This window comes from Nelumbo nucifera, chromosome 3 (assembly GCF_055504915.1).
Source record: "Nelumbo nucifera cultivar China Antique chromosome 3, China Antique-T2T, whole genome shotgun sequence".
Classification (NCBI taxonomy): domain Eukaryota; kingdom Viridiplantae; phylum Streptophyta; class Magnoliopsida; order Proteales; family Nelumbonaceae; genus Nelumbo; species Nelumbo nucifera.
This window is the reverse complement of record NC_142651.1, coordinates 49,782,928-49,799,348: the sequence shown is the minus strand read 5'-3', so window position 1 is coordinate 49,799,348 and position 16,421 is coordinate 49,782,928. Positions and strand designations below refer to the sequence as shown.

At 31.8% G+C, this 16,421-nt stretch overlaps 1 protein-coding gene across 1 annotated transcript; it reads right to left on the bottom strand.

Annotated features, from left to right (window-relative positions):
* Positions 1-2,645: 2,645 nt before the first annotated feature.
* On the bottom strand, positions 2,646-12,788 carry LOC104589630 (coatomer subunit zeta-1-like). Its single transcript, XM_088900004.1, has 6 exons — positions 12,606-12,788; positions 9,498-9,657; positions 8,691-8,838; positions 8,484-8,561; positions 3,517-3,601; positions 2,646-3,390 (listed from the first exon to the last, which is right to left on the bottom strand). Exons 1-6 carry the CDS (start codon positions 12,606-12,608, stop codon positions 3,331-3,333), a joined length of 534 nt encoding a protein of 177 aa, XP_088756130.1. The 5' UTR covers positions 12,609-12,788; the 3' UTR covers positions 2,646-3,330.
* Between the last annotated feature and the right edge of the window lie 3,633 nt (positions 12,789-16,421).

Below are 16,421 nucleotides of genomic sequence, written 5' to 3'. Positions count from 1 at the left end.
TTTCTTTGAGACAACCTGTCCAAATTTTTGGGTTGAGTGGTTTGACCATCTAATACGAACCAATCAACCCATGATATTTTAAAAAAATTAAAAATAAAAATAACTATATCGTAAACTTGGCTTGAAAGTTGTTGTCTAGGTTGAACGAGTCAATATTTTGATCATCTAGATGAGTAGGTAGATGACCAATTGAACAGTTTTTTTGGGAAACCAACATTGTATGAGTCAAACGGGTCAATAGTTCAGCCGCTTGGGTCAACAAGTTATTGACCAAATCAACAGTTTTTGGGAAAATAACACTTCAAGGGTGAAATGAAACTGATACCCTAAGCAGTTTCTAAACTGAATGGTCTGACTATCCAGGTTAACGACGATTTGAAAACCTCAAATCTCTCTCTCTAAGTTAAATAGTTCTCTGAAAAGAAATTGCTTTGGCCATTGGTTTTCATGTTAATAGTTCAATCATTTGGTTTAAACAAATAAATCCATGATATTTAAAAAATTAAAAAATAAAAATAATTACAAAAAATTTGGCTCGAAAGTTGTTTGGGTTGAATGGGTCAACAGTTTGATTACCTAGGTCAATAGGTTGTTGACCAATTTAATGGTTTTGGGCAACCATTGTTGTATGAGTCAAGCGAGTTAATAGTTCGACTGCTAGGGTTAGCAGGTCATTGACCAATTCAATAGTTTTGGGGAAAATAGTAGTTTAGGGATGAAATGAAATTGGTACCCTAACCGGTTTTCGGGCTGAATGATTCAACTGTCTAGGTCATTGACACTTGAAAACCTCAAATCAACCCACGATATTTTAAAAAATAAAATAATATAATAATTATAATAAAAATTTGGATTGAAATATATTGTCAAGGTTAAATGAGTCAATAGTTCAATCACCTGATTCAGTGAGTTGATGACCAATTCTATGATTTTTTTTGGAAAACCATCATTCTATGAGTCAAATGTGTCAATAGTTTGACTATATTGTACAAGTCATCCACCAATTCAACATTTTTTTTGGGAAAATAACAATTGGGGTGAAATGGAATGATCAGTTTTGCAAGACAAATGGTATGGCTGTCCAAGATAATTTGAAAACCTCTCTCTCTCTAAGTTAAATTCTTTTCTGAATATGATCCATTTGATATTTTGGGTTGGGTTTGGATTCAATTGCATCCAACTCTAATTCTAGATGAATATTTCATATTGGATTCTTCAAATATGATCATAGTTCAATATTTCTTGAAGTCTGATGTTTCAGTTTTGGTTTCGAATCCAATTGTATTCGACTTCGATCCAAAATCAATCTTTCAGATTTCTAGCTAGATTGGACTCAATTTTAAATCGACCTTGTTTTGTGGTCATTAAAATAAATAAAAATAAAAAAAAATGTTTTTAAATTTATACATGAAAATGTATATAAATACAAAATATTATAATAATGCATGTATAATTAACTTAAATTTTTTGTTTTTATCTTATTCTCTTGCTCATCTTTGCCCTGTGCTTAGCACAAGCATTTCCGCTAGTTATCAATAATTTTATAATATTAAATAATTATTTTAATTATTCATCCTTAAATAATTAATGTAACTAATTATTAATTATAATTAATTAATTGTATTAGTTATACTACTAATTATTTTATTATTTAATTATTGTAATATTTTTATTATATATTAAAATTTTATTCTTTTTAGTTATTTATAAATTTTAATCACTTTACCAACTTTCAATCATTTTGTAATTATTTAATTAATTTTTAATTAGGTTATTAAATAGTTAAACAAACATCCTCCTCCCTAGGGTTAAAATGGTCAACTGTTATTTTTTAAAACTCAACAATCAAGCCTGCTTTTAAATAGCTTACTAATACTGCATTTGACATTCCTTATTTTAAGGACTTATTTCCTTTTTACTGTTAAAATGCCCTATAAAAGCCAAATGCAGCCTAAAAAAAGTTCACCAACTTTAAGACTTTAGTACACCTCTTAAAGTAATTATTATATTTCAAATATTAGACTTTAGTACAAATAAATAGGCCCCAGGTCATATCAGTCTTATTTTTGTAAATGAAGTGCAATTTCAAGCACTGAGATCGGTCAAATTTGTTTTTGAAGGCAATGGCATACAAAGGCAGAGTTTGGAAGTTTTTATTTGAAAAATAAGTGTTCATGAACGTTTGGTGAAAGTACACTTATTTCAAATAGGGGTACTTAGGTATTTTTAGAATGATCTGGCGGGCCAAGACAGGCTAGAAATCAAGGAAATAAACACTTAAAAATAAGCCCAAAATTTGGGTCTCTTGAATAAGTGCTTATTCTGCTTCTTTTATAAGTGTTTATTCTTAGGAATAAAGACTTATTGGGGAGTGCTTGTTCCTCAAATGCAAATAAGTTCTTATTTCTGTGGTCCTGGCCCAAAATAAATACTTGTTTGATAATTGCTTATTTTTAACTCACTCCCAAACATAACCTAAGATCTTAAGCACACATCATCAGCTTTTGTTTTCATAAATTGGGCTCCGCAATAGATACACATTGTTCTTTTTTTGAGTCTTTTTTATTACAGATTAGACATTACAAGGGGATTATAGGGTCGGGACGGAACAGAGTACATGTAAAATTCAATGAGCTATACCCATGGAGCTTGAAGTATATGAAGAACCCAAATACTTAGCATTCCTTACTGTAAACATATTCTTTGTATATCACATAGGAATATTAAACTTTGCCCATTTTGGTAGTTAAAGGCTAATACTGTTATTATGTCAAACAGGCCTTATTATATGATTTAATTCTTCGTCTTTGGTTTAGCTGCTTAAGAAACCAGGCAGAGCCCCTCTCTCTGTAGGAGTAGCAGTCATATACCCTGGATTGACAACTTGAGATGATGGCTTTGTTGGGTCTAATAGGGCATCCTAGTGTACGAGGTTTCTGTCAATGTGGAGTCGCAGGAGGGACAGATGCAACTATACACCTAGTCATGGTTTTGAAAATCAGATCGATTGATCTGGGAATCAGTCAGGCAATCAGTACCATTTTACCCTAAAACCATTGATTTGGTCAATAACCTGCTGATCCGGATGGTTGAACCATCGACCTGTCGACTTGGACAATAGTATTCAGCTTACCCAATTAAAGGGAAAATAATAGATAGAAGGATCATCATAACAAAGGCTCTTGGAGACGTAAACTCAAAATTAATCGGCTGATTTTTTGCCAAAAAGAAAAAGAAATTGAAGTTTTAATAAACATCCAAGAAAAAAAGATAAGTAATGAAGACTCGTTTTTTTTTTTTTTTAAATTTCCCCCCTCAACGAGGCAGACATTATCCAAGAATAGATCTTGTTAAATGTTCCCGTGCAGTAGCTAGTGCTTGACTTAAAGTCTGCAAGAAAAAAACAGAATGTTGGGCTTCTGTTAGAATCACAAAGAGTGGGAGAACTTTCCATCTATCTTCTACTCTATTATGGTTATTCACTCATTTATTTATTGGGTTAGAAAAGAGAGTTACCTGTTCGGAGAATGTTGTTGCAGATTCCAGACCATTGGATGAAACTTTGCTTGCAATGATACTTCCTTCAGTTTCAAGAATGATACTGCAAAAACACAGTCATCACTTCAAAGAAATTACATGAAAGATTCAGAATCCCAAAATCATGGACTCCTGACCATTAATAAGCAAGTTCTGGTTGCAGTTGTAGAACATATTTACCAGATCAATAATGTTCTAAAACACAGAGGCATGATGAGACATGGGTTCTTCTAATGCCTGTAAGGCATAAACATCAATGGGTGAGGCTTAAGCCTCATACATGAGTCATGAGTACTCAGTGTTAATATGAACAAAATGAGTGCTAAGTGGTGGAACTATTTATATATATATATATATAAGAAGATTGTTCATCATATAAACAAGGACTAGCAAAGCTCATCAAAAGCCTCAAATAGGAGTTGAAAACCCTACATACTTATATAAATTAAAGGCATATACCCGAAATCTTAGGATTAGTCTTTGATTTGTTCTTGTGATGAGAATTTATTTCACTTCAATTAGTGCATGAGAGACATGAATTTGACATAAAGCACCTCAAACATGTGCATTATTCTTTCAGGCATGAGCCTAAGGTTGAGCCTAGAGTGTTTTTCCTTGAGCCTTGCTAGAGTAAGGGTTGACATTCTTGGTTTTTGTAATGAACATTGAAAATGATGAAATTCTGGTTAGTGGCTCTCCTGTTAGAATTTTCATGTGTCAACTTGGTGTATATAAAAATTAACTCTAACCATTGCCATTGAGGAGCTCAATAGACCAATTTGACATTGCCTTTATATCCCTATATACAGTTCAATTACAACTCAAGTTTTCCTCTGCCATGACAGTTTCTTTATGTGGCAAAAGGGGAGTGCTTGTGGTAATATAGCTTGCCACAAGCACTCCCCTTTTTCTAGGAAAGGAGTAAGTGGAAACTACAATATAGGGGTGATCATTCTTAGCCCAGCCCAAAAACCCAGCCTGCATCAGGCCCAAAAAGTATAGGGGGCCAAGCCTGGGCCCAATACTTCATGCCCAACCCAATTCGTATAATATAATAGGGTAAATTCCTTAAACCTCCCCTGTTCTTTTTAGAAAAGTTCTTAAACTTCCTCTCAACTTTGACCTGCCCTTAAAACTCCCCTGACCTTTGGGGATAAACCACTTATGCACTCCTTCCGTTACTTTATCCTTGTAAATCTAATAGCATCTGCTGATGTCACGGATTTAAATATATTATAAGGCAATCTTGCCCATACGTAAAATCAACAAATGCAAATTCCCTTAAATCTTTAACAAAAAAAAAACCTTAAAGCTCTCTTTAATAAAAAATGAGGTAGTTTATGGCATCAAAAATTGAAATACTAAAACATATTTACTCATATTAATAGTTTAATGATAAAGTTGGAATAGGAAAAATCTACAAACTTGATAGGAGGAATTGGGCTGCATTTGGCATTCCTTATTTTAAGGACTTGTCTCCCTTTTGCTGTTAAAATGCCCTTATGAACACTGAATTTTTAATTGCAAAAATGAGATAAGTCCTTAAAATAAGGAATGCCAAATGCAGCCTTAGTATGGACATAATAGACATTTAATGTCTTTGTCCACTTAAAAGTAATGGAAGGGGTTTGTAAGTCCCTTTATCCCCGAAAGTTAGGTGAGGTTTAAGGGATTTTCCTAATAATAATAATAATAATAATATACTTATGATATATATATATATATATATATATATATATATATATATATATATATATATATATATATAGATAGATAGATAAATAGATAGATAGATAGATAGATAGATAGATAAATAGGATTGTCTATCCTTATCTATACTATATAAAGTCGATACTTGCCTTGGGTTGCATGCAAGTTATAAAAATTCAATCAAAATACCATATAATATTTACTTGCACATGCGCATAGCATATTCTGTTACACTAATATAGATGAAGGCAAGGCCTTCATTTTAGTAATTAGGCAATGATAGATAACCATGTGTTGAATTGGGGTTGTCAATGGGATGGGATAGGGTGATCCTAGTCTAGAATTGATTATTAATTGGGACATAATGATGGACCCAAAACCACCTAGGTTAATAATTTGGATAATCGGGTTTGACCCAATATACTCGATTATACTGACAACTATATTTATTTATTTAATAATAACTTAAAATTTAAATTTTGATAATATAAAATTAATAAAAATGATAATGAAATACTATATTATTTATATATTTTTAAATTGAGCATTTTTAACTAATGTTATCTTATATATTATTTATCAATTTTATCATTTCAAACATAAAATATAATAAAATTTATATTAAAACTTGGAAACCCTTATTTTTTAATGCCATAATTGGCTCAGGTAATCAGACATAACCAAAATTGACCTAATTGTTAATTGAAACAAGATCCAACAACCAAAATTGACATAATTGGCTCAGTTAATCGGATAGAACCAACCCATTGACATCCCTATATATGTTGAAGCCCATATTTTTTAATGCCATCGGCCCAAAGCCAAGCCAAACCTGGCCTAGCCCAAGTCCACATAACATTTTCAATACCAACAAATGTGTACATGCTATACACATTGCAGCTTTAGATGGTGATGATAGTAATATTATTTTTTAATTTTTTACATTTTTTATATTTCTATATATAAAACAATTTTTATTTATCACACTTATTTTGGTTTAATATGATGAATATATGATATTAGATATGTGTCTAAGTGTTTTCTATAAAATTTGTATACTTTTTATAATTTTTTATGTGTTTATATTTTTGAAAGTTTTTTATTTAATTATGACATCAAGGATCAACACATTTGACTGAAAAGGTTGAACTATTGTTTGCCATAAAAAAGGAAAACAATTCTATTTTTTTGGATCAGTTTTAAATTTTGTAATTTATTTTCATCATCAATAAAAGCAATTATTCTTTATCACACCTATATGATTAGTATAAAATGTTAGAGATGTACCCAAATGCTTTCTACAAAGTTTATGTATTCTTTTTTGGCGAGAAAGTTTATGTACCCAAATGCTTTCTATAAAGATCAAATTGATAAAACATAATATTGGCGAGAAAAATAGCTTAAATATAGGATTCAATGAGAGAGAATGAGAGTTAATACCTTGAATATGAGACTTAATGAGTGAGAATTGAATAAGGTGAAAAATAGTAGTTGAACTTACATTTTCTGCCCTCAAAATTAGAGCAGGACTAAATTTGAAAATAGGGATATTTTACTCAAGAATAAGATTCAATGGAAGATAATAAGAATTAATACCTAATTAATGAAAGGGGAATTGAATGGGGGTGAATAATAGTAGTTCAAATTACATTTTTTGCCTTTAAAATTAGAGAGTGATCAAATTCAAAAATAGGGGTACATTAGTCAAACAAAAGTTCCAAATTCTCATTCATACTTTTAATAGTACATAGATATATTACACCATATAATATAAAATATTATAAATAAATAAAATTTTTATTATTTAAAGTTACAGGTGCAAAGCTTAGCTCGAGCCTGGATCATAACACTTATCATTGGTTCTAATGCAAGTTCAACCCATGATTACCCCTACTACCAGAGTAAAAGGAACACTCGAGTTGTAATTGAACTATATGTACTATTAAGTTGGTTTGAGCCATTCCGTAGATTTGTCCCTACCTACTTTAGATATGGAGAGGGTTGGATTAGAAGACCTTTGGGGTTTCTCTATTCGTAATTTTCTCCTCTTTACAAATAAACAAACAAACAAATAAATAATCTATCATATTTAGCAAGTATTAGAGGGTGCAAAATGGTGAAGCTTTCTCTAAACTTATTTGGTTGCTCACTATGTCCCGGATATTATTCTATTGACACTTGAACTTGATGGTTGAATATTTTGAGATGAAATTTTCAGCCTAGAATATCTGATATTGATGAAGAAACACTAGTAATTGAAAGCAAGAATCTTGATTTTTTTGTATAATTTATCTCATACATTTTAATGGATGTTTTTTTTTCATGGTTCTCTATTCTAAATTCAGTGGAGGAAAGACAATGAGATTGAAAACAAATTTCCTGTAAAATAGGAGTAGGAAAGAAAAAGGAGTATCATTTGATGGATAAGGGTCAAAATCTTTTCATGAAGGACTTATGGCTTTGATTTTAGGCCCTTTAGAAGTCCAAATGAGGACCATTTTCTGAGCATTGTGAAGATATTGGTCTTTAAATCCTAGAAGCAGCTTTCCTTGATCCTTCAAGTTTAGAGAGTTTTTGAGAGCTTTCTTTCCATATGTTTTATCAACAGGGAATGAAGCCACAATTAACAAAATTTACGATTCTCCTTAGTCTCTCAAGTAACCACCTCTTGAGGGGATAGCACCAAGTACTTATTTTGGTGCATTTGCCTACTTTTTTAGGCGGTGTTCTTTTTTCAGATTTTGAGAGGGGGGAAAGTTGGTCAATGGAATTTTGGTTTCCATTGATCAAGAATCCCATGTTCTTTTTTCAGATTTATGTGGGACCAGGGAAAGTTTATTTTCCTAGGTATCACTTAGGTGGGTAAATAACCGGGTAAGTGATATCCATTTCCTAGGTGGATAAATAACTTTCCCACCTAGGGGGAAAGTTGCCAACACTTGAATGGGACAAAAATGCCCTTTTTAATAGTGATTTTTATGACTAAAATGATCGTTTCCTTATTTACATGAGAAATAAAAGAACATGGGTAAATGCACTTACCCGAGTAAGTGTTTCCCAGAAAAACTTACCCAAAAAACTGCATTTACCCGGGTAAGTAACTTACCGAAAAGCGAATAGGGCCTTAGTGCATTATTTACTGTGAGAGAAAACATGTATCACTTTTATCCAATAAATAAGAAAAAAAACAACAAAATAACTAAACACTAATTACATGAGAATCACATAATCCATACCCTCCATCAACCATCTCATCAAGACAACAGAAGATGAGATCCAAGTTTTCAAGTGTAGTCCTCTTACTGACATTTTCCCTGTTGGATGATGAAGATACACATTAAGAAACCAAATTAGTACACAAACTAAAAGACTGTATATAGTAAAAGTAAAAATCCATGTGCAAAGAAAATGAGGGAGAAGGGCACAACTATGACAACTAGGACCTGAGGAGAAGTGTAACTGCTTCAATAAATCCTTCAAGAACTGTTGCTAGGATGATCTCGCTCTCATCGTCACCTCCAGTGACAAAAAAGTATAGGTCTTGAATTGACTTGTAGATAAGAATGTAGCTATCAATCATCGCAATCTCCGCTGTATTGGTGAAATAGAAGCATATGTAATAAGTAGTCAGACATAAGAAATTTGAACTATGAATAGAATATATTTTGTTCCCCACAAGCCAACTGAAACTATTCTATTTCTACACCTAGGGAACATTTTCACCGATGAAAATGTGGTCAATAGTTCCATGCTTGAAAGTTAGTATGAAAATATATTTTATCAACAAAATATATGAAAACATGAGACTTTTCCATCCTGGGGTGGGATGAATAATTTGTTATAGACCATCTTCAACCTAGCTAATTAATAGAAGAAAAGTCAATGTAAACCATAGAAAAGGTCATTTTTGAAAATCAATTTCAGCATACACAAATTATTTTTGTACATGTTCATGTGTTCATAACTATGAGAACAGAAGCAAGGAGCATGTGTTTTTCCCATAGCCTTTTGAAATTTCTTAGTATCCCTTTTCCCATTATACAAATGGAAAAAGAAATAACTTGTCTTAGTTTGTTGATATAATTGCTGTTGAAAAAGTCAGATATATTGGAAATGTCAATGGCTCATTTAACTTGTGAATGACAACAATAAAATGATAAAGGAGAGGCAACATAAGTTCCTCTAAGAAGGTTAAACAGTACAGTATATGGAGAAGATATATAAGTGATAGGGAATTTTGCATTTGTCACCTTCAGTTCGGGCATTTGTCTTTTGAATTTTAGTAAAGACAGATTTCTCAAAAGCCAACTTTGCACTATTTGTTAACCAGTCATTTGAGTAGTACTTGACAGCTACACGCTTCCCTTCAGAATCCAGAAGTAGTATGTTCTTTACTTGAGGGCAAGTCTCCTGTATAAAAGAATGTGGAAAATAAATGGCTGATTAAAAGCAATGAAAGCTACCATTTTGAGCAAAAGGAATGTGGTCAGGCAACAATCCCTCCATTCAGACACGTGGTACTCCAATGTTTTAGAAAAGAGAATCTAAAAGTGATTAATTCCACTTTCAAATAGAATAACTTCCTTAGAAGAGGTTTATTCAAACACATTAAATCCACTTTGAAGTGATACAAATGTGGTTATTTATAAAAAAAACTCAATAAATTTATCAAATAAATAGTAAATACCAATTTATAAATAAGACTTCATTTAATCTCTTTTAAATCACATTAAAAACAACATAAATTAGTATTGATTTTCAAACAAAATAAGTCATAATACATTGTGAATTACAAAGATGTAAGACCCATATTAATTTTTCTAATTTTTTTTTTATAGTTAAATAGTAAATTTCAAACTAAATGATGTTGTAGTTTCTCCATACTTAGTACAGGGTCATTCTTTAGTTATTAAAGAAGAGACTATTACCATATTATCTAAACATATACGGAATTATTTAAGGTTTAGCTATTAATTCCACTATTTCTAGAATAATTATAATTTTTTTTTGTTTTCTAACAAAGGGCACAAGAGAATTTCAAATTTTAAAAAATAAATCTTGAGTTCCGTCATATTCATACTTGTGATCCAACAAATCTAAATAATTTAGTTGTGCATAAAATTAAAAGCAAGTGCTTTTTAATTTATCTAAAGAAATGTATGAGGGACTTTTAACAAGTGATAACATGAAAATAGTCTTTATTTTTTATAGTAAACTTGAAAATACTCTTTTACAACACAAATCTTCCTATAATCTTGCCTTTAGATTATAGTACTCCCTTAAGATCTCATATTATCACTTTGATGTATCTAATGGTTCTCTGCACATCTTGCAATGGTTCCTCCAACAAACTCAAAAAAACTAGAAGAATTGGTGCTCTATCAGTTTTCTAGTTTCATGATGGTAATATATATGGGTTCAAGTTAATTTGAGTCATAGAAGAAGCATTTCTTCATTTTCCTTAAATTCTAAAATTATTGGAAAGTCTAACATTCTTGTCTGAATTTGAACCAAGAGATACATGACTAAAAATATAAAATTAAGAGAGTTTATATTTTCCTGCAAATTAAACATGGGCTTGGCACTCCTTGAATTTTGAATAGGCTTTGGCCCAAGGCCTAGCCCGTTGCAATTGAGTAATGACATTTTTCCCATCAAAGATGGTCATAGGATGGGTGAAACAAATAAGAAACTACATGATATGAGTCCTCCTAAAGTTCTAATTACGATCAATAGTTTAAGTAATTGATATATACCTAGAAAAGGGTTGAAATAAAACAAGAATACCAAACATGATTCCTACATTTCATTTATAGGGCCTTTTTCCCTATAAAATTAACCAACTTGTACCCCCACTTAGACAAAAGCATAAAAAATGATTCCTAAATATTGGGATAACCTCTAGGTTTCTAGACTCAAAAGCTAAGAAAACTAACTCTTCCCTTTCTCATTTATTTTATCACAATCCAGGAATCACCATCTACAACAATATTCTCAAAACCCAATTTACAAAGAGACTTACTTTATTGTGAACATTTTGTGAAAGCTTGTGTTTGCTAGTTCTATTATTAATGGCTTAACTCTGAACTGGGCTTCCATAATAAAATGTGTTAAATGATCTTTGTTTCCAGACTAATTGTTCATTTTATGAATTCTTCTTCAGTTCTTTGGCTCTTAGAATATCATTGTTTTTAGCCTTTGTTTATATATCTTCTCTTTCTTATTTCTAATTTAAAAAGTATATAGAAAATGAACATTTCCAATAAAATTCTGAACAAACTTCACCTCTAATTCAGTTATATCGCATAAGATGAAATATTTACCAAAACATTGTCTACTGAACCTAGAAAACCTCAGATCCTCTTTCAAAAATTGAAGCATCCTTGTTTCTGGCTGATATGGTGTCCAGCTCTAGTTCTTAAAGCACTTGTGCTAAAATCTTGAATTTCATCTAAAATGGATACATGGAAATCTGGAAGAAACATGATCAATGTATATAGATAGACCTCCTAGTGATATTGGATTTGGTAGGAGACAGATTTTACCAGTATGTTAGGGAGGTTGTTTTGCCAAGGTGCAGCTAGTAGTGGGAACTAAGAGGGTCAATATTAAATTAGGTTTGTCCCAATGGATCAATTGATCATCTATGTTTGCATCACATCAAATTAATTATCACCAAAATGGAAAAGGTTAAGTTAGTATTTACAAGAGGTATGCTATTAGGGCATTATTTGGACCCATGTGAACAGGATGAGCAATAAGCATATATAGACTACTTGGGCAAGTTTTTTCTTGTCTAACAGAAGGACCTGTGAGAAATACATGCTTAATAGATTTTTATGAAGGTCTAATGGATTCAAAACTGAATAGTCTACAAGTAAAGGGAGAGGTGTAGGCATGCATATAGAACTGCATGGATCTATAGGCTTTCTCTATTCTAGTTTCTAGATTCAGACCTTTTCATTTTTCCTTTTGGGTGGTGGATGGGTTAAAGTCAACCCATGGAATCAACAAAAATCAATTCTATTAGGGTTGCATTACCAATTAAAGAATAAATGAATATCCAAAAGAATAAGAAGAATAAGAATAGGAAATAAGAAGACTATATAGTCTACATGTAATTAGTTCTACACTTAAGGGATCATAGGAAGGTTTTGTGGAAAACACCATTTCATATTTGAATTTTAGTTTCATTGTTCCCTTGTAGATTTTAATATCTAAAAGCCAATCTATATCCATTAGATTGAAAATAGGATCAAAATTTCAAATAAAACCATAGCTAGATCAACCAAAAAAATGCAAGAAGAAAAGAAAAACATATACTTCTAAGAATAGAAATAGTGTAGATTACGAATTACCATAATAGAATCCCTTGTGCTACACAAAGGATCAAAAATACGAGTGCATCTGAGTTTCCTCTGTAGATACCATGGAAGCCAGGTAGGAAACAATGAAGAACCACTGAAACAAATTGAATAGAAAGAATTGAGGTGATGGAAGAGTTGCAGAGAAACAACACTTTAAGTTTTCTGTTATGAATAGATATAGGGTGGTTATTTCTACTCTCAAATAGAAGCATTCTTTTTTTTCGGATATGTGTCTACCAACTTCAACTAAAGACCTTCTCTATCAAACAAGTGGCATCATTTTTTCGAGAAAAAACACCCACTTCTCAAAACAGTGAGAGTAGTTATTAAAAAACCACTTGCAGGTGGTTTATTCAAATAAAAATTCAACCCACATGTTAGTTCTGTTACATGGGCAGGTCCACTTGCTAGAAAAAAGGATGTTAAAAGTCATAGTTGGCCACGTTAGTTCGTGTTATATGGGCAGTTCCACCTTAGTTCGAGAGTGGTTCTGTGCATTTGACCAATGCAAATTAAATTTCCACCAAAAACAAACTGATCCGTAATGCTTAGACTTTTAACAATCAAAGGATTAAAGCATCAGTAACCCGATAACTTGGATATATATATGAATAGGAAATGACTTTGGAAATACATGGATACAGACAAAAATATGAAAAATGTATAGAGACGCTAGGAAAATACATATAAATTCCATAAATACATTAATAACATTAAATTTAAGATCAAAATAATCACAAATAGTTTATAAATACATAGGAAATGTATATTTTAATGGTATGTATGAAAAAATATATATTATAATTAATATACCAGGATTTATAGATATCATATAATTTTATTTATAATGCATCAATCAAGAGTCCAAGACACTAAACATATGCACTTATTATATTTATATTTTAAATATTATATCAATTATTTTTATTTTACTATTTTAAATTTTTAACATTAACAAAAATCAACTAATTATTAAATTCTTAAATGCAAATTAAAATATTAATTAATAATTTATGAAAATATAATCTTAACTTGAAGTATATCAAATTTGTTAAAATTTATAATATACATATCATATACAAATTCATAATTTTAAATTATTAAAATCATTGCTCCGTTATTAATGTTTTTATTTATATAAATGTTCTGAATTAAAACAGTCATTTTTTGAAATAAATTTAAATTAATGGATTTGATATATTCAGTTTAATGTTATATTATTGAATATTTTGTAAACAATATTTTTATTTTTTGTAAATAATAAATATGTTGTTATTAATTTTTAATGTAAATTAAAATACTAATTAATAATTTATAAAAATATTTAAAAATTTTAAGATGCATATCATGTGCAAATTTATAAATTTTAAGTATTTAAATAATTATTCTATTATATATATATATTTCTTGATATTAAAAGTCATCTTTTTATATAAACATGGGTTTGATAGATTATTTATTCTAATAGTATTTTAATTAGAGTTGTTGAATATAAACATGCATTTTTTTGTTTAAATTACATGTGGAGACAAAGTTAATAAAATGTATTTTGTTTCATTTATTATGACAAGAATAAATGTGGCTTAGTGGTTTAGAATCACATTTAAGGCTTAGGAGATTGGCTTAGTGATTTAAATATCGCTGCTATAGCGTACAACTCATGGGATACACTTCTATTCGTAGCGTATCCCGTACTACCATAGGCCAATACCGATATGATACACCTTATCAAATGTACCTAACAATATTTAAATCATCGGTAATGATATCCAAGAAAATTTCAAAATTTATTGGTAAAGGGAAAGGGAGAGAAAAAGGAAAAATTTGAATGTATAAAAAAGAAGATAGACAAATGGAACCTGTGCACTTAGGCCTCATTTGCGTCTCCATAAATGGCTTCCTTGGGAAAGTGCACTTATTTGAGCAAGTGTTTCCTGAGAAATAATTATCTAGATAAGAGCACTTACTAGTATTCATTTGTTTAAGTAAAAGATGTATAATGATCCATTTATCCAAAAAAGTGACATTATTGAAGGGACAATATTATTCTATCATGTATTAGTGATTTTTTTACTGCATGGGTAAGTAATTTACTGAAATTTGAAGAGAGTATTACTTCTTAAACTACTCTTACAGTTTTCTAGTATTAGAAAACAAACATGAATTTAATTAAGGTAAATTTCTTAAACTACTCTTATAGTTTTAACTAATTGACTAAATATAACCTTACTGATTGAAAATTGTGTAAGGCTATTCCTATTTCTGAAAATTATCATTGTCCTTAAAAACATTGACGGAAGGGCTAAAATGTCCATTTTGCCCCTTAAATCAAATTGGGAACTCCTCCCGTTTGGCAATGGTGTTCAGACCCCTACAGCTTAGAAAATACAGAGCTCAAAGATGAACCCTACAACAAGACCATTGCAACACGACCGTCTTTGGTCTGGTTTTTGCGGGCGATTCCAAAACTCTGTAGATCTAGCGACGATAGGAGGAGTCTTCAGTTCGGGTTTCGCAGGCAATTCCGAAACCTTTATATCGACCAACGTGTTGACGACACATTTTCCTTCTTCAGGAGCAGGTCCAATCGAGCACCACCGTCTGCGTGATAATACGAATATAGAGCACCACCTCACCGTAATCTCCTCTCTCTCTCTCGATCAAAATGTTGAAGTTCATCGCTTTTCTTTTCTCACTTTAGTTAATCTTCTTGTCCCCAACAACGTGGCTGCAAACTACAATGTTGACGTCTTGACGATTTTGGACGCATGCCTTCTTGGACGCATGGACAGGAGCTTGTGGCTCATCTTCTCTGGCAACAGTATATGTGCCACTGGGAAGTTACTTAACTCAACCGTGTTGTGTTCACGTTCTTGGTAGTTTTGACTCCTGGCTTTCCTTTGAAGGCGTTAATGGAGTTTCGATCAATGGAGGTACACTTGATGGCCAAGTTGTAGTGGCAAACCGAAAGAGAGAGAGAGAGATCTAGAGACTTGTAGCGGCGGGGACAGGATATGAGAGAGAGAGACTTGCAGCGGCAGTGGCTATGATGCAAAAGTGCAAAGGACGGGATATGTGAGAGAGAGAGAGAGAGGTAAGAGAGAAGCGGGGCACAGAGGCGAATCCTTTTTTCCCTGCGTATTTTGGCCGCACTTGGATCTGATTTGTTTTCTGCGTGCTTTGGCCGGGTCAAGAGTCTCAGAGCAGCGGCAAATCGCTCAATGGAAAGAGAGAGAGAGAGAGAGGGAGGGAGAGGAGTTGCAGTGGTGGGATGGTCATTGCAAGGCGAAGAGCTTCAACAATGTTGCAGTGGTCACCGGCGTTCGGAACTTCGGATAGTTTCAGCCATCAAATATCCCTTGGAGGTTCTTAAGACGTCGACCTCTCTGTGGTCGGACAGCTTTGATTCATCCACCTCTAAACGTCGACCTACAAATTAATCCTTTCTTATAGACTATCCTCTCTAAATCTGACCTTGATCCAATTTCAGTTGATTTTAAGAGTGAGATATGTAATATCAGATGAGTTAATCTGATATTCCAAGTTGTTTTTCTAAATCTGATAAAGCAGATTCAATTTGATTGAACAGGCTGAAGCGGGTTATTGGTTTACGTTCAATTAATGAGAACACAATGTTCTGATCAAATTGTAATTGAAAAATAATGCAAAGCCATGTTTGGGCTTGGTTATGAAAAGCTCATATTATATTTTTGTCCACGTGGCAAAAACAAAAGGCCAGACTAAGTCATGCTCAAGAAAAAGGGTAAAATGTATTCAATTTGATTGAACAGGCTGAAGCGGGTTATT

What these genes read in the sequence shown, in the direction of transcription:
- LOC104589630 (XM_088900004.1), bottom strand. An exon ending in GACAAATGCCCGAACTGAAG is followed by an intron (nt 8,839 to 9,497) that starts GTGACAAATGCA and finishes TCACCAATACAG; the next exon opens with CGGAGATTGCGATGATTGAT. An exon ending in GCAGTTACACTTCTCCTCAG is followed by an intron (nt 8,562 to 8,690) that starts GTCCTAGTTGTC and finishes ATCATCCAACAG; the next exon opens with GGAAAATGTCAGTAAGAGGA.